The following is a 26517-nucleotide window of genomic DNA, read 5'->3' on the forward strand; positions in this document are numbered from 1 at the left end:
TATCACCGTTCCTTCACTGTCGCTAGGCAACATCCTGGAATTCCCTCCGTAACAGCACTGTGGATGCACCTACACCGCAAGGACTGCAGCAGTTCAAGAAGGCAACTCACCACCATCTTCTGAAGGGCAACTAAGGATGAACAATAAATGCTGGCCTAGCCAGCTGTGCCCATATCCCATGAACAAATAAAAAAATAACATGAGTGTTGTTGGAGATGCACTCATGCAAGTGTAGAATACTCCATCACATTGTTGACACAAGATTGCGAAAGATCTTTGGGAATCAGGAGGTGTGTTACATTCCACAGAATTTCCCGCCTCTGACCTGTCCTTTTCACCATGGTGTTTATATGCCTAGCTGAATTCAGTTTCTATTTAATGACTACTGGCAGGATGTTGATGTTGGAGGATTCAATGATGGCAGTATTGTTGAATGTCATGGCAAGATGTTTAGGTTCTGTATTGTTGGAGATGGTCATTGCCTGAGCATTTCTGCATTGCAGATGTGCTCACCACTTACCAAACCAAGCTTGAATGTTATCCAGATCTTGCTGCATGGGGAGATGGACTGCTTCATTAACTAATGAGTTGCCAACAGATTTGAACACTAAAATATGGCATATATGACATGAGAATATTTCATTGAAAAGGTCAAGTTATGTATAAAATTATAAATTCCAAAATCTTTCAAGAAACCTCATTGAAACCCCAATTTCCTCTTACAGATATCTTAATATTTGTTATGATGCTCTGGTCAGTTTTGGGTTCTGTCATGTGGCTTTCTGTAAATGGAATATAATCACAACAGAAAGGGTTCAGCTTCTTAGAGATGCCATCAAAGAGAACAAACCACATCCCTTTCAGTTTAATATAAATAACACAACAGCTTCACTTGTCATCACAATAGAAGCGACAATGAAATCATTGCAATATACCCTGCTCATTTGTTCGATTGTGGTTTCCCTAACTCCAGTCTGTAAGTAACAACATAAAGACATTTTATCCTTTGTGCATTTATATTAGGGTTTAGTTTAATAATATTTAAATGATAAGAAGTATATTTCAAGCATTTTGCAATAATTAACCTAAACTTTCAACATCTAGTATTTATTCCTGTATGTATTTATTACAATAGACACCACTTTCCTGCATTTTGATGTACTTTTATTTCTTAACATTTTAGAAAGTATGAAATTAGTTTTCGATCAAAATAACAAATTTAAAACTATTTTGGACAGAAAAAAAAATAGCTTTTTCTACCAAACTACTGGATAATATTCCACACAAGAGCTGAGTTGTTGTTGGCTGTTTGTTGAGTTTGAGCAGCAGATTCATTCTCCTGGGGGTAAATTTAACTTTGCATGATAGTGTAAAGCAAGTGATATGGAATCAGCAGCGCATCTTATACCTTGTCTCATTATTTATTCCATCGAACTTCATCAATGGACCCACATAGAATATTTGACAGAGGCCTGAGCTCAGCAGCAGAGACAAGCTACCCCACCAGACCAAACCTCATGGAAAATGGATCCTTGAGGTTTTACAGGGGGGAATCTGAGGGTCAGGAGTGCCCACCTCCTCCTACTGTGATCACCTCCCATCCCCGTCATTCCTCCATGGCCCACATCACTTCCCTGACTGTCAGTGGCCATTCACAAGGGTTAACAGTGTCTGAACAATTATTGGTTGCCCTTCTGCACCTTCATACAACTGGTTTTATTGCCGTGCACAGCTGAAGGTAATTACGTGTTGGAAAGAGAATAAAGGAAAAAGAGGATATTGTACAGGTTAGCAACTGGCTTGTTACCCAAACTCATGGCCTGGCTTAATTTCCCTGTCCAGTCTTCATACTGAATGTCATGAATAAGCTTCTTGTTCTGAATCGAAACTAAAGCACTCTGACCTGTGAACACTGGGAATGAACATATTTGAATATCCTTAAGGATGAACTTTTGTATTAATTTATGGTATATGGGCATCATAGATGAGGTCAAGATATATTATGTATCCCGTAATGCCCTTGAGAAAGCGCTGGTGAGCTGGTTTCTTGAACCACAAGGAATATTTTCTGTTATTTTCATGTCAGGATATTGTACGTTATGAAGGGGAACCTATTTCCCTTGTTGTTCCAGACGGTCTAATTTGTGGGTTTAGGGAGTGCTGCCAAAGTTGCTGTTGCATGTTACTACAGTGCACAGTCCCCAACTTGCACCATTGTTGGAAGGAGTGAATATTTATGGATTATTTTGTCCAAGATGGCATTCAGCTTCCCAAGTGTTGTTGGAGCTACACTCATCCAGGAAATGGAGCGTTTTCCATTATACTCTTGTCTTATGCATTGTACATCATCCAAAAGATTCAACGAGGCAGGGAATGAATCACTCGCCGCAGCATACTGAACCTTTCATCTGCTCTTGTAGCCACAGTATTTATGTGGCTGGTCAAGTTAAGTTTCTGGCCACAAATGATCTGCAGAATGTTGATGGTGAAGGGGTTCATTGATGGCAATCCTTCTTAATGACATGGGGAGGTGGTTAGACTCTGACTTGTTAAAGATGGTCAATGCCTGACAGTTACGCTAAGCTTGGATGTTAGCCAGGCCTTGCTATGTGTGGACACAGACTGCTTCATTATATAAGCAATTGGAGTAGAATTGAACATTGCAATAATTACCAAACAGCCCCACTTCTGAACTTATCTTGGAGAGTAGAACATTGATAAAGTAGTTACATATAGTAAATATAATATGTTCAATCAATAATGTGAGGTTTGATATCAAGGGCAGTGTGATAAACACCACAACTAACACATTGCATGTATTACGGTACTGCCCATGTATTACAGGTACCATGGTAAATCCCAGCCTGCTGGCACATCCCAGCAGGCAGCGTATAAAAGTGTATGCTCTCCTGCACTACTCCAATTCTGGTTCCAGCTGCAGGAGGCACAACATAGAATTTACAGTGCAGAAGAAGACCATTCGGCCCATCGAGTCTGCACCGGCTCTTGTTAAGAGCACCCTACTCAAGCCCACACCACCCTATCCCCATAACCCAGTAACCCCATTCAACCAACACTAAGGGCAATTTTGGACACTAAGGGCAATTTAGCATGGCCAATCCACCTAACCTGCACGTCTTTGGACTGTGGGAGGAAACCGGAGTACCCGGAGGAAACCCACGCACACACGCGGAGAACGTGCAGACTCCGCACTGACAGTGACCCAGCCGGGAATCGAATCTGGGACCCTGGAGCTGTGAAGCAATTGTGCTAACCACTATGCTACCGTGCTGCCACATCTTGTGCAATAAAGCCTCGATTGTTTCACCATTCCCGTCTCATTGTAATTGGCGGTACATCAGGCAGTTACTCTCACGTCACCTTCGTTAAACATATGGGGATAGATTTCCGGGTCCCCACCTGCCACAGGAATCATCGCAGGCAGGATGAAAAATTGAAAGATCCGTTGGCCTCAGGCAGGAATTTCAGGTCTCACTGCGAGTAGGACAGTTAAATGCCACCCGTGATTCCTTCCATATTCACATATGTAAAGGTCTATATACAATACTGCAGTATGCGTTTCGACTAACAAGACAGCCTTTCAGTATCTTCTATATATTTCTAATACAGATCATGGTGTGGAAATCATTGGTGGCCGCACAGTTAAGCTCCATTCAAAACCTTATATGGCATCTATGCAAGTTTACAACAAAGCAACGAAGAAATATGAACATCATTGTGGAGGGGCTTTGATCAGAAGAAAATGGGTACTGACTGCGGCACACTGCGAAAAGTAAGTTATACTGTGAACATGTTTTCATGAAGTATTTCAATGATTATAAACTCTTGTTTGGAAACTGCTTAGCTCCCACACCTAGGCAACTTCAAATAATTATTTCCAAACACAGTAGTTACACCATTATTGTTAAGCAGTAGGTTTTATAATAGGAATAATGCAGGGCTTTGTGAAGTAGGAGGATGTGGACTGGAGCTGAGATCCCCAACACTGAGAATTTCTGTGACCCATCAGTGTGAACGTGATCGGCAGTGGTGCACCTGGTCATCCCCTAAATAGCATGTGTGTCCCATCTGAGGGTCGAGGTCAAATCTGTCAAAATGAAACAAAAACAGAAAACACGGGACAATCTCAGCAGGTCTGACAGCATCTGTGGAGGGAAAAGTGAGCTAACGTTTTGAGTCTGGATGACTCTTTATCAAAGCTTTGTCAAAGAGTGATCCAGACTCAAAACATTCGCCCCCTTCTCTCTCCACAGATGCTGTCAGACCTGCTGAGATTGTCCCGTGTTTTCTGTTTTTGTTTCAGATTCCAGCATCTGCAATAATTTGCTTTAATCTTCCTGCCAAAATGAAATCCCATTAGAAAGGGGCTGATTGGGGTATTTGTGCTATCTTCCAGAGGGAAGAGTTCCTCACTCTCCCCTTCCCCCCTGGTTGACCAATCTTCTTCAGGGACATGGGGCTTGGCAGGTATTTAAATCTGCCCCAAGTTGTGGGAAAGCACCAGTGGCAGAGAAGCTAAAATGGCCACCTGATCTCGCAAACATTGTGAGTCATTATAGCTAGGTTGTGCTCCCCTAACAAATGTTTCACCTCACTTAGATTTTCTCGGAGTGAATATTTTACATATGTTTTTTATTTCCATTCTCTAGTTAAAACCATATTACGGAGGGCACAGATTTAAGGTAGTTGGCAAAAGAAGCATGGCATAATCAAAAGAAGTTGGCAAAAGAATGGCAGCATGAGGGAAAACCCTTTCACACAGCGAGTGGTTAGGGTTTGGAACGCACTGCCTGAGAGTGTGGTGGAGGCAGATTCCATTGAGGCATTCAAGAGGAAACTGGCAGGCCAGCAGCACGGTTCGATTCCCGTACCAGCCTCCCCGGACAGGCGCCGGAATGTGGCGACTAGGGGCTTTTCACAGTAACTTCATTGAAGCCTACTCGTGACAATAAGCGATTTTCATTTTCATTTCATTTCAAAGAAAGAATGCACAGGGCCAGGAGGAGAAGACAGGGAGTGCTACTCGGTAAATCACTCCAACTGAGAGCCAGCATAGACTGACAGGATGAATGACTTCTGCGCTGGTACAATTCTGTGATTCTGTGATCTTCATCTCTCCGCATTCTTCTTCACAAATAACTAAACCACTGCACTTAGACTAGAGATCAAAAGAAAAAATGCCATCACTAGAAATGTGAAGTAAAAACAGAACATTCTGGAAATGCACAACAGGTCAGTCAGCATCTGATGAAGAATTCCACCTAAACTCCAATCTGAATGAGTTTACTTATAATTTTTTTTTTATTTCTAATGCAAATCTGCCTTCTGTATGTTTGCATGAAATTCAGAAGCTTTACATACATGAGGGAGAAGGGTCGAGGGGCATATGGGAACAGAGTGGGATGAGGTAGATAAGAAGCAGATTCATGTTAAGCAGTGGCGTGCAGAGGTCTGGTGATGCCCGGGGCAAATCTTGATTGTATGCCCCAAAGACTCAAGTATAAGGCCTAATATACTGAGAAATATTATGAGAAAGGAAAACATTTTGAATATATAAACACACACGAAACATGAAATAAACGCTTTATTCGATTTTAATATAAATCAATCAAATTTATTAAGTTCTTTTCCCCAAATGATACCTCCTGTCACAAAACACCTGAACTACTTCACTTTTTACATCAGCTGTGAGAAATTCTTTTTCAATGCTTATTAAAGCCAGGTTGGTCAGTCGCTCCTGTGACATAGAAGACCTCAGATATGTTTTTATTAATTTCAGTTTTGAAAATGACCTTTCACAGCTTGCGACTGAAAATGCGATTGTAAGCAGTAATCTGTATGAAACACACAGCGTCGGAAAGACATCCCTCCCATACTGCAGTAAAGACTCCAGAGCATCTTTAGGATCAGGGGGAACTCTGTTCCCTCCAGCTCGAAGGAGCATCACAAAATCAATAATTTTGTCATATAACTGAATTGCAACCACATCATTGTCATAATAATTTGCAAAGTCTGAACATTCCTTTTTTAATTTCTCTCTTTCTTGTTCATCTTCAATCACTACTGAATTCAAGTTCAGAAGAAAAGAAAATCGGTCACTGAGTCTTTGAAGACGGACACTGCGGTCTTCAATTTCAGTTTTTAATCTGTTCACAATCTCTACCATTACTCTATTCATTTCTTCTTGTGCCGTCAGTCCACTATCTCTTGCTGACTCTCCAGGCATTATTCTTCTTCTCCTTGTTCGTGCAATTGGTATTCCCCAATTTTCACAATATTCATTGGCTAAATCTATTGCATTGTGGATAATTTCGTCATTCTTCAAATTCAAGATATGAATAAGTCCTCTCAGATCACAAGAAGCTTCATGGAACCACATTTTCGGATCCTGCAAACGTTTTGAGACTTTCTCCACTGATGATAAAACTGAGTACCAAAAATTTAATAAAGCTATAAACGGGAACTGTTGAATAGAGTTCAGTAGCGATCCTGCATCAGATTTAGTTTCCCTTGAAAATTCTCCTTCCAGCAGGTGTTGAAGGCTTGCAATAACGTTGTCACACTCTTCGTGGATTACTTGCACAGCATCATGGCTGGAACTCCATCTTGTGTCACACTGTCTTTTCACAGTCCGAGTGACAAATGATTTTAACACTTCCCAACGAGAAGTAGATGGAGAAAAAAAAGTAAAGAGTTTTTCTAGAATGCCAAAAAATATAACAACAGGTTCATAGATTCATAGAATTTACAGTGCAGAAGGAGGCCATTCAGCCCATCGAGTCTGCACCGGCTCTTGGAAAGAGCACCCTACCCAAGGTCAACACCTCCACCCTATCCCCATAACGCAGTAACCCCACCCAACACTAAGGGCAATTTTGGACACTAAGGGCAATTTATCATGGCCAATCCACCTAACCTGCACATCTTTGGACTGTGGGAGGAAACCGGAGCACCCGGAGAAAACCCACGCACACACAGGAAGGATGTGCAGACTCCACACAGACAGTGACCCAAGCCGGAATCGAACCAGGGACCCTGGAGCTGTGAAGCGATTGTGCTATCCACAATGCTACCGTGCTGCCCTCACTTGCATGGACACAGGCCAAATTGAGGCTGTGGTTCTCGCAGTTCACAAACACAGCTTTTGGGTTAACTTCAAGAATTTTTTGTTGAACACCTCCTCTCACTCCAGCCATAGCTGCTGCGTTATCATATGCTTGACCACGACAGTCATTCATGGAAATTTTGTCTTCTTCCAATTTTTCCTGAATTTTATTTACCAGGCTGACTGCATCTTTCTTGCTGACTTGAAAAAATCCCAGAAATGTCTCCTTTATTTCTACTTTTCTGTTTTCATCAATATGAACGTAACGCAGAATTTCAGAAACCTGATCTTCATGGGCAATATCTGGAGTTGAATCCAGCATTATGCTAAAATATTTTGCGTCCTTAATTTCGGAAATTATATTTTTCTTGACAGTTTCACCAAGAAGATTGATTATTTCGTTTTGAATTCTGTTGGACAAGTAGGTGACACTTTTTGGTTTCTCTTTCCCTCTCTGCAAGTGTTTTGCTAAGATGTCATCATATTTGGCCTGATTGTTGCTAGAAAGTTTCCTGTATTTTCACTGACTGTCGCCCCTGGCTCTGATAACCCAGATATTCCTTCTCCTCGATGTCCATGATAGGCCAGATTCTGTTTTGCCAGAAAGGATATAACCTCGACAATCCGTTCAGTTATAGCTTTCCATCTTTTCTTTTCAGCAGACATTTGCTGTTGAAGTTCAGCATCTATCGTAGTTGAATGATGGAGTCGAACTACGAGGTTCAGGTATTCCCTCATGTGAGCTCTATGAGAAGGGCTTTTCTCATGGTCAAGTATTGTTGGATTTAATTTTCTCCAAGTGGAGAAACCGTCTTCCTTTCCAAAGTTTGACACAGACGACAAATGCTCCTTTGAAAATAAAAAGCAAACAAAACAGTAGCATGCTTTCCGATATGGAGAGTATAACAACCATTTTCTCTCCACAATTTCTCCGTTTGTGGAAACTTTATCAAACCACTGTTTGGAAAATGATCTCCCATCCTTCTCAGCAAATGGACCACTTTTATTCTGATATCTTTCAGGGCCATGTTGTAATATTGTCATCTTCAAATGATCTGGAATCGGTTTCTTCAAACAGCCAAAATCGCTTCTTTGCAAAAATATGCAAAAATCTTCTTTATTTTCTTCACATGGATCATCATCCTGACAACGAGACTGAGGAGAGAGAGTATTATGTTCTGACCGAGCTGAATCCGTATCAGAAAAATCCTTCTCTGCACCCACATCATCTTTTACTTCTCCAGGTTCTCCTACTTCTTCTTTACTTCTTTTTATCCATGCATCTAATGTCCCTCTTTGATGGGACTCTTCTTCGACTCTGGCCCTCTTTTTTTTCCTGTTCTGTGCTCCACTCGGTTGTACACGAAATACTCGTAACATTTCATTTTCTATCTCAAAAAACCGTAAGACGCATGAGACAATGGGAAGAAAATGGTAAACAATCGGTCAGTTGCAGACGGATAAACCATATTTCATTTCTTTGTTCCTTTGTATCAAATTATTTCACACTGATTCTCCACTGATAATTTTGTGCAATTTATATCATAGACTTGCAAATTAGTGGTATCTGTATTCGAATATTAGCATGTTAAGGAATAAATGTCTCCTATTCCGAGATTAAATGCCATAGCAGTCCTCTGATCATCCAGGCTTCACTCTTACTACGTCCTACGTAAATATTTCATTAAATATCACCAAAAAACCTATAAAAAACGTAGTTGCACCTGTTCTAGAGCTATTCACTGACCTGAGTAGGTAAAATAACTAATCTAGATGCACAAAAAGCTGAAGAAAAGACGAGTTATGACTCGAGGAAACGCAGGAACGAACAGCCACGTCTGCTTGTTGCTTTTGATGGTTGCACCACGTACATCATGCGCATGCGTGTGGGGGGATGGGGAGAAGCACCATTTTCTCTAGACAGAAAGGGTACACCATGTTAAAGGAATAAAGGGCTAACAACTGCCTCTGCAGTGTGGTGAGCCTCCAAAAATTGATTTATCACCGCTGAAATTTTAAAATTACTATCTTATTTCCTTCTCTGGGGCAGCACGGTGGCCTAGTGGTTAGCACAACCGCCTCACGGAACTGAGGTCCCAGGTTCAATCCCGGCTCTGGGTCAATGTCCGTGTGGAGTTTGCACATTCTCCCCGTGTCTGCGTGGGTTTCGCCCCCACAACCCAAAAAATGTGCAGAGTAGGTGGATTGGCCACGCTAAATTGCCCCTTAATTGAAAAAAATAATTGGGTAATCTAAATTTAAAAAGAAAATTTTTTTTTTTATTTCCTTCTCTGATTGGATGAACTCATCCAATGGATGCCCGGGGCCAATGCACCGTCGGCCCCCCCCTCTGCACGCCACTGATGTTAAGTATTAATATCAGCCTAGGTTAGTTGAACCAAGTGGTCTTTTTTCTGAATTGTGGAGTCAATGTTTAATGTAAGATGAAAAAACAAGAATAAAAGTAAGGGCTGGCAAATTTCTTTCAGATATTCATAACACTGCTTGAAACTCTGATTGTTCTTTTTCTCCTGAATTTTTGAAAGTTATAGATTTTTTAATACATAATTATCTCTCTCTCTCTCTCTCTCTGATGAAATGCAGGGCAGGACGTATTCAAGTAGTTGTTGGAGCACAATCTCTTTCGCAGAATGAAAAGAGTCAACAAAGAATTTTGATTATAAAACAACACCCCCATCCAAAATTCAACAGAAAAACTAAGGAAAATGACATCATGCTGCTCGAAGTATGAATTTTACTTCTCTCATTTGAGTTTGTTTGTGATGTTTAAAATAATTAATTTAGAAAGGCATCAATATTTCATTTCACAGAAAGCTAACAGCGTTACCCCTCCAATCTCTTTGAGGAGAGTTTATGGGAAATACTTGTTGAGATCCGCCAATACCTTAATTAGTTAAGAGATAGCTGGATTCTCTGCTGTCGGGATTCTCCGTTTCGCCAGTAGCCCGGGGATTTCCCGACTGTGTGGGGCTGCCCACAATGAGAAACCCCCTTGGCCATCTGGCGAGACGGAGAACCCCGCCCACATGCGAAAAAATTACAGTTCTTGCTATGCAATTCTTCTCATGCGAGTGCTGGTATTGGATATCAGCAAACTGCCTGGCCCTGAGCAGGTATCACAGTTGTACCTGATCTTTTCTTGACGCTCACCCTGTTGGTTTTCAGCAATGTGGTCATTCAACAACAATTAAATGGCATTTTCTTCCACCAACCTTTGCTCATCAAGGCAGCAGACCAACTCTGATTCAATGAGGAGTGCAGGAGAGCAGACAGGAGCAGCAGCCACACACCTAAAATGAGGTGCCAACCTTGTGAGGCTACAGCCTAGGGTTACATGCATCCGAGCGGAAGAAACATGCGATAGACAGAGCTGAATGATCCCGCAGCCAACCAATCAGATCAAAGCTCTGATCATTGAATAAAAATAACAGTAGCAACATGGATGCAATATTGCTGAATAATACAAAGCAGAGAGTAAAGTAAAGATGCCATAGTCCCAGATGACCCCCATAGGCTACTTTCCTCTTTGAGGGGGAGAGCTGACTGGTGGAGATTTAACCTGAGGGTCACCACACCTCAGACAAAGGGCAAGGTTGAGAAGGTGGGGCCTTCATGAATAACACAGCCAGTACAGGAATGGAATCCGCACTGCTGGCCTCACTCTGCATCACAGTCAATGATATTTTTCGGGCTGCTGGAAGGTTTGTTGTGGTGTTCCCCAGCGGTTGGTATCGGGGCCCTTGCTTTTCCTGATGTATATTAATGGTCTAGATTTTGGTATGCAGGGGACAATTTCAAAGTTTGCCCAATGGAACTTCCCTCCCCAAAACACAAAACTCCCCCTCACCACCTAACTCCTTCCAACCCGCCCCCCCCCCCCACCCCCCCGCCCCCCCCCCCCCACCCCCCCGCCCCCCCGCCCCGCCCGCATAAAGTCCGGATAGGCAGAGTTAAATACAGTAGATGCAAACTGAGAACCTGGGAATGAAATGAAAATCATTTATTGTCACGAGTAGGCTTCAAATTAGGTTACCGTGAAAAGCCCCTAGTCGCCACATTCTGGCGCCTGTTTGGGGAGGCTGTTACAGGAATTGAACTGTGCTGCTGGCCTGCCTTGGTCTGCTTTCAAAGCCAGCGATTTAGCCCTGTGCTAAACAGCCCCTGGCTTTTAAAGTGCTGCGTTGTCACGTGAGCAAAATCTTTCTGCTCTTCAGCAGCACCCCCGCCGGTTTCCATTCAAATATAATTCCTGCCGGTATTTTTTAAACTAATGTACACAACTTAACAAATATTGAATATGATCAGCTGCATTTACCGAATTCCAGAATTCCTTGCATTGGTTTTCTACAAAGTATTAGAATATGTGTTCGACTTCAAACTACCAGACACATTGCAAAAGGAGAATCAATTCTAGGTATTAAATTTCTTACATATGGATATCCACATGTTGATGAAAAGAGTGAATAGATCAGTTAATTATTGCCAATTGGGACAGTGGTTGGTTTCCTACAATCACCTTTGAACTGAAAATAGAAAAATACTCAACTGGGAATCCTGCTCCCGATTATCCAGCTATTCCTGCTGTGTAGATGTTGGATGAGAATTGGGTTGGGCTGGGTTGTGATCCTCCAGATAGGGGCAGCACAGTGGCTCAGTAGTTTACACTGCTGCCTCACGGCGCCAAGGACCCGGGTTCGAATCCCGGCCTTGGGTCACTGTCCGTGTGGAGTTTGCATATACTCCCTGTGTCTGTGTTGGTCTCACCCCTACAACCCACTGATGTGCAAGGTAGGGGAACTGGCCATGCTAAATTGCCCATTAATTAGAAAAAAAAGGATACTCTAAATTTATTTTTAAAAAGTGATTCTCCAGATAACAACAATCACTATCAAGGCCCATACACGATGAACAACAATGGAAATAGCTGAGGGTGTTCAGTGCCCATGGAAGCGTTGGCTGATCCAAGTCAGATTATTCAGTTCTGGACATCAGCGAGGCAGGTTTCTTACAAGGAGAAAATAGCTGTCCTCCTTTGGAATTAATCAATACTGTACTATTTTCACACGTGAAGAGCAAAACTATTAAGTTTTCCTTATTGTACCACAGCTGTCCAGTGAAGCAAAGATCAACAAGGATGTGAAACCGCTCAATTTACCTAACGATAAGGGTGCAGATGTGAAACCCGGAAAAAAGTGTACAGTGGCAGGATGGGGAGCAAAAACTAGCGATTCGAATTCTCCATCTGACACGCTTCAAGAAGTGAAATTAGTTGTAATAGATCGTAAAACATGCAACAGTAAGGCTTATTACAATCGCAACCCTGTCATAACCAAGGACATGATCTGTGTTGGTGACAGCAAAGGTAGAAAAGACTCATCCAATGTGAGTATACTGTGTTTGCGTGTATCAGTGAAAGTAGCCAGGAAGCTTTTAGAATTCCTGTGAAACTCATGGGTTTACTACTGTACATTATGGAAGGAAGCCTGCTGTCCTAAGGTGGGCTGGTCCGACGCCAAGCTCACACCATCAAAGTTGACTCTGAATTGCCCTTTAAGTGGTCTTGGAAGCCATACAACTTTATCATCAAAATGCTTCAAGTAGGCAGCCCGCCATCATCACCTTCACAGGGCAGCTAGGCACGAGCAACAAAGAGCTGCCGGATTCTGACTGGCTGGCAGCTCTTGACGGGTGGAATTTGTGCTCCTGGGATCCTTGACCCAATGTTTCAAGTTCTCATGGCTCCTCTCCGCAAAACGTTAACTCTATTTCTCATGTCACAAATGCTGCCTGACATGCTGAGGTTTTCTGGCATTTTCTCCTTTTATTTCAGGTTTCCAGCATCCACAGTATTTTATTTATATTTTGCTTTTTAAATGACATTAACAACTTGTTCTGCCACAATAGTATTTTTGGACACAAAAGTATTTTCAAAATCACAAGAACATAGTAAATAGGAGCAGGAGTAGACCATTCTGCCCATCAAGCCTGCGCCACCATTTAAACAGATCATGGCTGATCATCTACCTCCACACCATTTTTCCCACTATCGTCATATTTGATATTGTTATTATCCGGAAATCTATTGATTTCTGTCCTGAACATTCTCAATGATTGAGCTTCCACAACCTCCTGGGTTAGAGAATTCCAAAATTCATCATCCCCTGAATGAAGAAATTTCTCCTCATCTCAGTCCTAAACACGCAGACACGGGGAGACCGTGCAGACTCCACACAGACAGTGACCCAAGCCAGAAATCAAACCTGGGACCCTGGAGCTGTGAAGCAACAGTACTACCCACTGTGCTACTGTGCTGCCCATAATAGTTAATAATAATTAATTAATAATAATAATTCATAATAATAATCTTTATTCATATTACAAGTAGGCTTACATTAACACTGCAATGACGTTACTGCGAAAATCCCGTAGTCACCACACTCATAGTAAATATACTGTTTCCTTACTAGTCCTTCCAAAATACATCACTTCACACTCTTCTGTATTGAATTCTGTCTGCCATTCTTCTGTCCATTTCACTATCCTCTCCCTGTCCTCCCGAAGTCTGCAACTATCCTCATCAATATTGACTATGTTGCCAATTTCTGTATAGTTTGCAAACTTTATAATGTGACTCGCTATGCAGCTGTGTCTAGGCCAAGAATAAAACTTAAGACTATTGACTGAACACTATTTTTTTTTGTAGGTAACTTATACTTTAAACTATGGAAATAAGCAGTTCCTTTATACTTATATATCAATCTCTCCATGGAATGCCAGTTCTTATGGCAAACAGTTCACAGTGGTTCCCAGCTTCCAATGGGTTGCTTCTTTTTACTTCTAAGCTGGGTAATGTCTGAATAAAGAACTGCCTTTCATTGTCAGGGTTACTCTGAAAAACTCTTTCTTCTGGCTTCACGCGAGGCAAATCTTCCAGTCGCCTTTTAATCCTCACAAACGCAGCCTTCAATTTGAGTCTAAGCTCCCACCAAGTTGTGTGATAAACAATAGAGTCAGCATTTCCTCTGCTTCAGGTGCAGACCTGAATGATTCTATCACTTGCTCTCGACCTCTCAGATATCTGCAAACCATGCAAGACCAAACTACAAATCTGTTGTTCTTCTGTGGTATTCATGAATTATAAAAACCTGATCTCAAAATGGCTTCTCTGCTGTTTTTCCCTTAGCAATGAGAAACACATTGGATGGGATTCTCCGTCCCGCCGCACCCATTTTTTGGTGTGGTACTCCCCTGCCAGCAGTGGGATCTTCCATCCTGGCAGCCGGCCAATGGGGTTTCTCATGCGGCACCCCCACATTATCGGGAAATCTGTAGGCGTGAGTGCGCCGCCGGCAAAACAGAGAATCCGCCGACACAGAATCCAGCCCAACTTTACGTCTAAGTAGCAATGCTAATTAGTTCCAATGATCCCGCTTTCCTTTCACCTTAAAAGTAAGTAGATAGGTTAGAGCACCACTATTTACAGCCGGAAACCTAAACATCTTTCTGGGACTTTGGGGGGACTGGGTCAACTCAGAATATTTTTAAGGACTGTAGCCATTGTCACCAAAGTATAAATAGCGTGCGCCTTCCTCTCAGTAACACATTGTGAGCCATCATTTGATCTCTAACAATAACACCATCCAGGCTTTCTGTCAGACAGACTCCAGAACAGGTCAGATTTTATTAATTGAATGTAAATTTCACCAACTGCTGTGGTGTCACTTGAACCCATGTCCCAGGGCATCAGCATGGGCCTCTGGATTACTAGTCCAGTAACATTACCACAACACCATCTCCACTCATAAAATAAACCTTACAATTGTAATAATTTAACTACATTAGCAAAGGGGGAAATGAAATGTTAGATGGTAAGGGCTGATTGTAGCAGCAAATTGAAGAGTGGGTTGGTGAATAATTGGATAATATATTTGACAGCAGGATATGAGAGGGATGATGGGATATAATGGGCTGGATTCTCCGCTGGCAGGATTCTCCGTTGCGTCGGCAGTGCACCCAGGCCCGGGAATTTCCCGATGGCATGGGGCTGTCCATAATGGGAAATCCCATCGGCCGTTGATGGGACGGAGAGTCCCACTGCCAGCGGGGCCGCACCACACCAGAAAACCGGTTTGGCGGGACAGAGAATCCCGCCCAATATTTCCTAGACTGACCAGGTTAATTGCAGTTTATATTCCAGACATGCACATTCTGATAGTCTTAACATGGACATAACTATTGAGCACAGTTCAATATCACATGAATATACAGTATTACAAACTGAACCGGTTCAAATATAACATTCCAGTTGATATCACCTTACTCTCTTTTCATTTTTCTTCCTCAGGGTGATTCAGGTGGTCCTTTAATTTGCAGCAAAAAGTACAAAGGGATCCTGTCAGCTGGCCCTAAATGTGTAGCTCCCAAAAAGCCTGGGATTTACACTCTCATAACAAAGAAATATCTTGACTGGATTGAGAAAATAATTGGCGTGCAAACTTACAATATGACAACTGATGGATTGTACTGAGTGTTGAGAGTCTAAGTACTACTCTGTTTTGCTTCATAACTTGCTGAATTGTTTGGCTCAGAAAGACCAGTGTATTTTTATCCATAGCTTTCGTACATTGTACAGCATTTATTACATAATGTAATAAAAACCTGAAATGTGAAATTCTCAATGTGTGAAATGAGTCAGAATGAATCTTCAGACAGGGTTATGTATTATCAAAGTGGGCTGAACTATTCTTACAAGTAAGTGCGGATTCTGAAGTGAAATTTTAGTGACAGAGCAGAGCTTCCCTGCCTCGGAGAGAAACTATACATTTTTAAAAATGTATTCTGTTCCTACCACAGTGTGTCTTAATCCCGTATACAGTGGACAAATGACTGTAAGTCTACTTGTTAAAATCAAACGTATTTATTCACATTCATACAATGTTAGAGTTGCACAATCACACCATCAACATAAGTTACACTACAGAGTACAACAAGTTCATATGGGACCTTGACTTAACTTCAGAGTGACTAGAAAGTACCAGATAGATATTGGCCTTTATCTGTGTGCTGAATCCTGTAGTCCTCAGTGTCCGGTCCTTGATCTGGTCTCTTCTTGGCTCTGGCCTTCCTTTGCTTGGTAGGGTGATGGCCTTCCTCGTGTTGGCCAGTGAAGGTCACCGTTGTTCCGTTGCTGCTGCAGAGAGATTCTCAGGTACTGCAGCACCTTTTAACCTCCTTGGATTTTGTGCCCTTTTGTGTGGCCTCTGGGCCATTGCTTGATCAGAGATCGATCATCCTGATCAATCAAATCCAATCAGGAGCTGCCACATTGATTTTGGGGTGGGCACTGAGCGGCCTTGCCTGCAAGTGTTGGGGACATGTAGGCCCTTCCAAATAAGGAGTTTAGGTGCCACTGTGTCTGGAAAACAAGTGTGATTGACAGGAGAGTTCTATTGTTCCTGAGATGGCCTGGAGATGGCCTTTTTCCTGTGCATTGCAGAGTCTGGGCTACAGTTTATTCATTAATGTTTATTTGAGTTGCAACCTACTTGTCCTTAAACTTAGCCAATTCTCCCAGCATCCTATGCAGGACGCCATCTTAAGTGGCCGTCTGGCCACAATTCTTTTATGAGATGTGGTGTTGCTGGCAAGGCCAGCATTTGTTGCCCATCCCTAATTGCCCTTGCACTGAGTGGCTTGTGATGGAACCATCAATTCACCAGACACGTGTTTCCGATGTGAATCTAGGCTTTAATCGACTTACTTCAGAGCCAGCCTGTTACCTGTCGATGAACTCGTAGTGACCCAGGCTGACTCTGGACACGGGTACTTATACAGCTGCACTAGGGGGAGGAGTCGTGGGCGGAACCAAGGATGGAGCCCAGTACAAGTTCCTAGGTGCTCCCAGCGCTACTCCCCCTAGTGCAGGGGTTCTCAACCTTTTTTAACCCATGGACCCCTTTTCCTCTTAATTTTTTTTGTGGACCCCCATAGCCATTCCACAGAAAAAAAAGCTTCTTATATGCGTGGTAAACTAATCCTAAAGTCCATCTACCTTACCGTGAGGGTTGGAAACGGATTAGCGGTATTTTCGTACGTTGCCAAACTTATTCTAATATGAAAAGTAATGAAAAAAACTTTTTACTGACTAAATTGAATTAAATTACTCTAAAAATAACCAATTCAAATCAAATATACACAGTTTCTAGTGATTACTGTGTTAAATCATTCATTAAACTTGTCAAGGAGAAACGTGGCATAAGCGTCAGGTCAACCGTGGGTATTTAATAAGCTGCTTCTGTCATTAAAGGTCCTCCGGGCTGTTCCTAGGGGACAATAGCCCGGGCAATCTTCAACAACAACTGTCATTAAAGCACAATAAACCCATTTGTCATCAACCGGTATGGATTTTTTTTTCTCAGAATACAGTACCACAAAAATAAACACAGCAAATGCACCTTTTTGGTTCTGAGCCCCTTCAGACCTCAAGGTAAATTAGATAGATTATAATCTCTCTTTGACCTTTGTCAGTGCGAGAGAGAGAGAGAGAGAGAGAGAGAGAGAAAGGTGAATATTCATCGTGAAAACAAACATTTTTTTCTTCTACTTGATTCTCAGTAATAACAATTGTTCTGAAGTAGAATTGCTCTATGGACCACTAAAATATCACCGTGGACCGCCAATTCGGTATTTTTTTTTGTGTGGACCCCCAGTAATGTTACATGGACCCCCAGGGTCCATGTGGACCCCGGTTGAGAACCACTGCCCTAGTGGGAGGACAGTGCTACTGCGCTCACAACAACAGTGTGAATTAACGTATGTATTAACATATATTACATTCACCACAGCTTGCCAGGCCACTTCAGAGAGCCTTTAAGAGTCAACCGCACTGCTGTGGATCTGGAGTCATATGTAGGCCACACTAGACCAGGTAAGGATGGCATATTTCCTTTTATAAAGGACATTAGGGGAACCAGATAGGTTTTTACAGCAATTGACAATGGTTCTATGGTTACCGTTACTGGCACAAGTTTATAATTCCCAGATTATTAGTTGAATTTAAATTCCACCGGCTGTCATGGTGGGATATGAACCCTTTTCTTCAGAGCATTAGCCTGGGCCTCTGGATTACTCGTTGTGGTGATATAACCACTGTAGTGATGTGTTCTTGCAGTAGGGGGATGTATGCCTGTACCTGTAATACAGGTTCCTCCGGTAAGCCCCTGCCGGCTAGCTCCGCCCACAGGGAGCTTGTGTATAAATATGCGTGTGAGTCACTCAGACCCTAGACTACAGTTGCGGATGGAGGAATAACATCGCACACCAATAAAGCCTCTATTATACTTGTCTCTCGTCTTTGAGTATAATTGTTAGCGCCACAATTTATTGCTGTGTGATTTTCCATTCACCATGGACATAAGAATCAAGCCTGACCGTCTGCAGCTGGATCCGCAGTCGCTTCACGCCAGAAAAGACTTTGTTCTCTGGCTGGCAGTCTTCGAGGCCTATTTCTCTTCAGCGGACCCTCCCCCGACGGAGGCTCAGAAATAGCAACTCCTGTACTCCAGACTTAGCTCCAGTGTCTTTCCGCTAATTCGAGATGCGACTGACTACACCAGAGCTATGGAACTGCTCAAGGAGAACTATGCACAGTCGGCAAACACCCTGTTTGCGAGGCATCAACTCTCTACTCGTGTCCAGCAGCCGGGTGAGCCGATAGAGGACTTCTGGAGGGCCCTTATACCTCTGGTACGAAACTGCGATTGCCGGACCCTCACAGCCACGGAACATTCTGACTTACTCATGCGCGATGCCTTTGTTACAGGCATTGCATCGGACCCCATCCAACAACGACTGCTGGAAGGGGCCGCCCCCGACCTCGCGGCCGCAAAGGCTCTGGCGTTTTCCATGGCGGCCGCCTCCCGTAGTGCGCGATCTTACTCCGCTAGCCACTCAGCCCACCCGTCCTACCCCTCATGGACCCCGTAAACGGCCGCCCAGGCCCACCCGTCCTACCCCTCTTGGACCCCGCAAACGGCCCCCCGAGCAGCCGCCCCCGCGCACTACGCCTGCGCTGCTCGCCGCATCGTGCCCCCCGGGGGTCCCCACTGTTACTTCTGCGGTCAGCAGAAGCACCCCCGCCAGCACTGCCCGGCCCACACCGCGACCTGCAAAGCTTGTGGCAAGAAAGGCCACTTTACAGCGGTGTGTCAGCCCCGGACGGTTGCCGCTATCGCGCCCCCGGTCCCCTCGCCTCAGCTGCTCGCTCAATGGGCCCCGCCGTCCGCTCCCCCCGACCCCACATGCTAACAACGTGCGCTCCATGGGCGCCGCCATCTTCATCCACCACCGCCATGTGCGTTCCATGGGCGCCGCCATTTTGTCCTGACCCCACGACGTGCGCTCCATGGGCGCCACCATTTTATCCACAGGTACTCCAGACGCCGCCATTTTGTCCTCCCCCGGGACAGGGCCACGGGACACGGGTCGCTGCCGCTCCTTGTCGGACTCATCTGACTCGACCGCCGATCGCACGCTACTCGCCTCCGTTACGCTCGACCAGTTGCGTCCTCGCAACCTGGCACCCTCTTCCACATCGGTGCTGGTCAACGGCCACGTGACCTCCTGCCTCATCGACTCCGGGAGCACCGAGAGCTTCGTCCACCCAGACACGGTAAGGCGCTATTCCCTTGCGGTCCATCCCGCCAACCGGCAGATCTCTCTCGCCTCCGGGTCCCACCGGGAAATCCGGGGTTTCTGCCTGGTTAAACTTACTGTACAGGGCGTGGAATTCGACCGTTTCCGTCTGTACATTCGACCCAACCTCTGCGCGTCACTCTTACTAGGCCTGGATTTCCAGTGCAATCTCCAGAGCCTCACTCTCAAATTTGGCGGACCCCTACCTCCCCTCGCCGTTTGCGGCCTCGCGACCCTCAAGGTCGAGCCTCCCTCACTCTTTGCCAATCTGACCGCAGACTGCAAGTCCGTCGCCACCAGGAGCAGACGGTACAGCACCCAGGACAAGGCCTTCATCAGGTCCGAAGTCCAGCGGCTGCTTCGGGAGGGTAACATCGAGGCCAGTAACAGCCCTTGGAGAGCCCAGGTGGTAGTGGTTAAGACCGGGGAGAAGCACAGGATGGTCGTGGACTACAGCCAGACCATCAACCGGTACACGCAGCTCGACGCATACCCCCTCCCACGTATTTCTGATATGGTCAATCAGATTGCACAGTACCGGGTCTTCTCTACTATTGACCTGAAATCCGCCTACCACCAGCTCCCCATCCGTAAATCAGACCGTCCCTACACTGCCTTCGAGGCAGACGGCCATCTGTACCAATTTCTTAGGGTTCCCTTTGGCGCCACGAATGGAGTCTCGAGAAATGAACCGAATGGTTGACCGGTACGGATTGCAGGCCATCTTCCCGTACCTCGACAATGTCACCGTCTGCGGCCATGACCAGCAGGAACATGATGCCAACCTTTCTAAATTCCTCCACACTGCATCTCTCCTTAATCTCACATACAACAAGGAGAAATGCGTGTTCCGCACAGACCGCTTAGCCATCCTCGGCTACGTAGTCCAAAATGGACTACTGGGGCCCGACCCCGACCGCATGCGCCCCCTCTTGGAGCTCCCCCTCCCCCACTGCCCCAAGGCCCTCAAACGCTGCCTTGAGTTCTTTTCTTATTACGCCCAGTGGGTCCCACAATACACGGACAAGGCCCGCCCACTTATCCAGTCCACACATATTCCCCTCTCGGCCGAGGCAGAACAGGCCTTCGCCCGCATTCGATCTGACATAGCCAAGGCCGGGATGCACGCAGTAGACGAGACACTGCCTTTCCAAGTAGAAAGCGATGCTTCAGATGTCGCCCTTGCTGCCACGCTGAATCAGGCCGGCAGACCCATGGCATTCTTTTCACACACCCTCCACGCCTCCGAAATTCGGCATTCCTCTGTTGAAAAGGCGGCCCAGGCAATCGTTGAAGCGGTGCGGCACTGGAGGCATTACCTGGCCGGCAGGAGATTCACTCTCCTCACTGACCAACGGTCGGTATCCTTCATGTTCAACAACACGCAGCGGGGCAAGATCAAGAATGACAAAATCTTGCGGTGGAGAATCGAGCTCTCCACCTTCAACTACGACGCCCTCTCCCGAGGTACATGTGCCAGCCCACAAGTGAACCAGCTCCGTGCCTTGCACGAGAGCCTTTGCCATCCGGGGGTCACTCGCTTGTACCATCTAATCAAAGCCCGCAATCTGCCCTACTCCGTCGAGTAAGTATGGACTGTCACCAGAGACTGCCAGATCTGTGCTGAGTGCAAGCCGCACTTTTACCGGCCAGATCGCGCGCGCCTGGTGAAAGCATCCCGCCCCTTTGAACGCCTCAGCGTGGACTTCAAAGGGCCCCTCCCCATCACCGACCGCAACACCTACATCCTTAGTGTGGTCGATGAATTTTCTACGTTCCCCTTTGCCATCCCATGCCCGGATATGACGTCTGCCACCGTCATCAAGGCCCTGGATTCCATTTTCGCCCTGTTCGGTTTCCCCGACTACATCCACAGTGACAGGGGATCCTCGTTCATGAGCGATGAGCTGCGTCAATTCCTGCTCAGCAGGGGTATCGCCTCCAGCAGGACGACCAACTATAACCCCCGGGGTAACAGGCAGGTAGAGAGGGAGAACGGGACGGTATGGAGGGCCGTCCAGCTGGCCCTACGGTCCAGGAACCTCCCAGCCGCTCGCTGGCAGCAGGTCCTCCCTGACGCGCTCCATTCCATTCGGTCACTACTGTGCACCGCAACTAACAGTACACCCCATGAACGTGTTTTTGCCTTCCCTAGGAAGTCTACATCCGGGGTGTCGCTTCCGACTTGGCTCACGACTCCAGGCCCAGTCCTTCTCCGTAGGCATGTCTGGCACCACAAGGCGGAACCCCTGGTGGACAAAGTACGGCTTCTCCACGCCAACCCTCAGTATGCCTACGTGGAGTTCTCCGACGGCTGCCAGGACACAGTCTCGTTCCGGGACCTAGCTCCCTCAGGTGCCAATCCCATGCCCACGCCCCTTTTTCCCCCCGTGCCGCCCTCTTTCTCCCCGGCGCCCCCCTATTCGTCCCCACCAGGTCCATCCCTCGTCCCCCTACCCACACTGGAGGACACGGAAGATTTCGGCTCACTCTCGGAGTCATCTCGCCAGCAGCCAGCAGCAACACCGCCAGCACCTGCACCATCGTTGCCATCACCACCTGTGCCGATGTCGCCACCACAGCTACGCCGATCACAGCGGAACGTCCGACCGCCGATTCGGCTCAACCTGTACCCTGCTAACCGGATGGACTCTTGGTTTTCTTTGTTTGGACCCTCTTGTAAATAGCTCATCCTTTGTATTATAGTTACACATCACCCCCGCCGGACTCATTTTTTTACAGGGGGTAAATGTGGCGATATAACCACTGTAGTGATGTGTACTTGCAGTAGGGGGGTGTATGCCTGTACCTGTAATACAGGTTCCGAAGAAAGGGCAGTCACTGGGATGGAGGTAGGCATCTAGAGAGGAAGTGAAGTCCCACAGAGTTGCGGTTCCACATGACACGTGTGTCAGCCCCCTTCAACACCACCCCACACCACCCTCACCACCCACATCACCCTCATCCCCCACACTACCCTCACCCCCCACACCACCCTCACCACCCACACCACCCTCATCCCCCACACTACCCTCACCCCCACACGACCCTCACCCCCCACACCACCATCATCCCCCACACCACCCTCACCCACCCACACCACCCTCATCCCCCACACTACCCTCACCCCCCACACCACCCTCACCCCCCACACCACCCTCATCCCCCACACCACCCTCACCGCCCACACCACCCTCACCACCCACATCACCCTCACCCCCCAAACCACCCTCACCGCCCACACCACCCTCATCCCCCACACCACCCTCATCCCCCACACCACCCTCACCCCGCACACCACCCTCACCCCCCACACCACCCCACACCACCCTCACCGCCCACACCACCCTCATCCCCCACACTACCCTCATCCCACACCACCCTCACCCCGCACACCACCCTCATCCCCTCACCCCCCACACTACCCTCACCCCCCACACCACCCTCATCCCCTCACCCCCCACACTACCCTCACCCCCCACACCACCCTCATCCCCTCACCCCCCACACCACCCTCATCCCCCACACTACCCTCATCCCCCACACCACCCTCACCCCGCACACCACCCTCACCCCCCCACACCACCCTCACCCCCCACACCACCCTCATCCCCCACACCACCCTCATCCCCCACACCACCCTCATCCCCCACACCACCCTCATCCCCCACACTACCCTCATCCCCCACACCACCCTCATCCCCCACACCACCCTCACCCCCCACACCACCCTCATCCCCCACACCACCCTCATCCCCCACACCACCCTCATCCCCCACACCACCCTCATCCCCCACTCCACCCCACTCCACTCTGACCCCCCCACACCACCCTCACCCCCACACCACCCTCATCCCCCACACCACCCTCACCCCTCACATCACGCTCACCCCCACACCACCCCACACCACCCTCATCCCCCACTCCACCCCACTCCACTCTGACCCCCCACACCACCCTCATCCCCCACACCACCCTCACCCCACACATCACACTCACCCCCACACCACCCTCCCCCCCACACCACCCTCACCCCCACACCACCCTCACCCCCCACACCACCCTCATCCCCCACACCACCCTCACCCCCCACACCACCCTCACCCCACACCACCCCACACCACCCTCATCCCCCACACCACCCTCATCCCCCACACCACCCTCAACCCCCACACCACCCTCACCCCCCACACCACCCTCATCGCCCACACCCCCCACACCACCCCACTCCACCCTCACCCCCACAACACACTCACCCCCACACCCCCCTCACCCCCCCACACCACCCTCACCACCCACACCACCCTCACCTCCCACACCCCCCTCACCCCCCACACCATCCTCACACCCCACACCACCCTCATCCCCCACACCACCCACACCACCCTCACCTCCCACACCCCCCTCACCCCCCACACCACCCTCACCCCCCACACCACCCTCACCCCCCCACCACCCTCATCCCCCACACCACCCTCACCCCCCACACCACCCTCACCCCCACACCACCCTCACCCCCCACAACACACTCACCCCCCACACCACCCTCACCCCCACACCACCCTCACCCCCCACACCACCTTCACCCCCCACACCACCCCACTCCACCCTCACCCCCCACAACACACTCACCCCCACACCCCCCTCACCCCCACACCATCCTCACCCCCACACCACCCTCTCCCCCCACACCACCCCACACCACCCTCACTCCCACACCCCCCCACACCCCCCTCACCCCCACACCACACTCCACTCCACACCACACTCATCCCCCACAACACCCTGACCCCCCACACCACCCTCACCCCCCACTCCACCCTCACCCCCCACACCACCCTCACCCCCACACCCTCCCCTGCCCCTCACCCCCACACCACTTTCACTCCCACACCACCCCACACCACCCTCACCCACCGCACCACCCTCACCCCCCACACCGGTTCATATACTGCAGCGCCAGCGGTACTCGATAAGATATATGTAAGGCCCATTAACGAAGTTTACGCACGCCATGTGTTCACGACTCGCCGCCAGCGGCCGACAGAATCACTCGCCAAATTTTTAAGGGAACTCAATAATTTGTCAAATGACTAATTATCAAGCGGTTACCGCGGCTGAACACAGAGAACTTGCTGTACGCGATGTTTTTGTAGCGAATCTCAGGTCTAATTATGTGCGCCAATGGCTGCTGGAAAAGAGGGCCCAAGACTTAGAAACAACTGTGGAAGCTGCGACCACGATGGAGGTCTCCTTCCGCAGCCTTAACTCGTTCCCCGCGGACCCCGCGACCCAATCATGGGCCACCGACCAGCGACTCCCCCAGGCCTGTGCTACACGGCCGCCCAGCCACCATGCTGTCCCAGCCAGCCACTATGCTGCTCCAGCCAGCCACTATGCTGCTCCAGCCTGCCATTTCTGCGGCCAGAATCAGCACCCGCGGCAGCACTGCCCGGCCCGCAACGCGACCTGCAGCAGCTGCGGGCTGAAAGGCCACTACGCAAGAGTGTGCCTCGCTAAAAGGCCCCCAGCTTCCAACTCCCCAGTGGCACGAAGTAATCGCTCCCCACACCCGCAGGCCCGCGGGGCCCGAAACGCTGCGGCCTATGCCCCGACTCCGCCCCCTCCCGCCACGTGCGATCCATGGGGGCCGCCATCTTGGCAATCCTCCACCACGCGGTCGGCCACGTGCAACTCATGGGGGCCGCCATCTTGGACGCCATCTTCCTTGCCGCCCGCCACGTGCGATCCACGGGCCCGATCTGCATCTCCATGCTTGGACAACTCATCGGAAGAGTACGACTATGAACTCAGAGTCAGTCATCCCGGGGCCACTCCAGCACAGCGGATCGAGCCGCCGACTACCCGCAACTCAGCGCAGTCACTCTGGACCAATCATGCCCGGAGCATCTGCGAAATTTGATGGCAGAGGTCCAAATCAACGGGTACAAAACGCCATGCCTCTTCGGCTCCGGGAGCACTGAGAGCTTCATACATCCAAACCTGGTAAGATGCTGTTCGCTCCCCGTTTTCCCAGTGCGGCAAACTATCTCGCTCGCTTCAGGCTCCCATTCGGTCCAGATCCAGGGACGCACCGCCGCGACACTCACAATCCGAGGCGCTAGTTACTCAAAATTCAAACTCTACGTTTTGCCCGAACTCTGCGCGCCACTCTTATTAGGCCTAAACTTTCAATGTAACCTTAAGAGCCTCACCCTCATCTTCGGCGGGCCCCTGCCCCCACTCACTATCTGCAGCCTCGCTACGCTGCGAATCCCCCCCCCCCCCTCCTCTCTTCGCCAATCTTACAAAGGACTGTAAACCCGTAGCCACTTTTATCCAGGGGCACTACCACGGGGGTCTCACTTCCGGCATGGCTGAGGACACCGAGACCCGTACTTCTGAGGAAACACGTCAGGGCACACAAAACCGACCCCCTTGTTGAAAAGGTGTGCCTGCTCCACTCCAACCCCAAGTACGCATTCGTCGAATTCCCTGACGGCCGTCAGGACACAGTATCCCTCCGGTATCTGGAACCCGCCGGATCCAGCGCCCCCTCTACCCCCACAGAAGGACCCCTCACCCTACACCCCATGCTGCCGCCCCCTCGTCCTCCCGAGCCCACGAGCTCGCTCCACCAGTTCCGTGCCCCCGCGCTGGCCAGCCCCCAGTGCCCC

The 26517-nt window shown here is 48.0% G+C and overlaps 1 protein-coding gene across 4 annotated transcripts in view; it reads left to right on the forward strand.

Annotated features, from left to right (window-relative positions):
• The first annotated feature begins 906 nt into the window (after positions 1–906).
• The window catches only part of LOC119962807 (granzyme K-like), a 59210-nt gene continuing 33599 nt past the window's right edge, over positions 907–26517 (forward strand). Inside the window, exons 1-5 of one of the 4 annotated variants that reach the window (XM_038790904.1) lie at positions 907–976; positions 3631–3793; positions 9731–9872; positions 12254–12529; positions 15492–15825. In XM_038790904.1, the coding sequence (XP_038646832.1) occupies positions 916–976; positions 3631–3793; positions 9731–9872; positions 12254–12529; positions 15492–15674 (825 nt within the window). In that variant the 5' untranslated portion in view covers positions 907–915 and the 3' untranslated portion in view covers positions 15675–15825. Of the gene's footprint in view, positions 977–3630; positions 3794–9730; positions 9873–12253; positions 12530–15491; positions 15826–26517 lie in introns of those variants that run through there. The other 3 variants (XM_038790903.1, XM_038790902.1, XM_038790901.1) reach the window with 3 other exon arrangements.

The sequence above is a fragment of the Scyliorhinus canicula genome, chromosome 3, assembly GCF_902713615.1.
Source record: "Scyliorhinus canicula chromosome 3, sScyCan1.1, whole genome shotgun sequence".
NCBI lineage: Eukaryota > Metazoa > Chordata > Chondrichthyes > Carcharhiniformes > Scyliorhinidae > Scyliorhinus > Scyliorhinus canicula.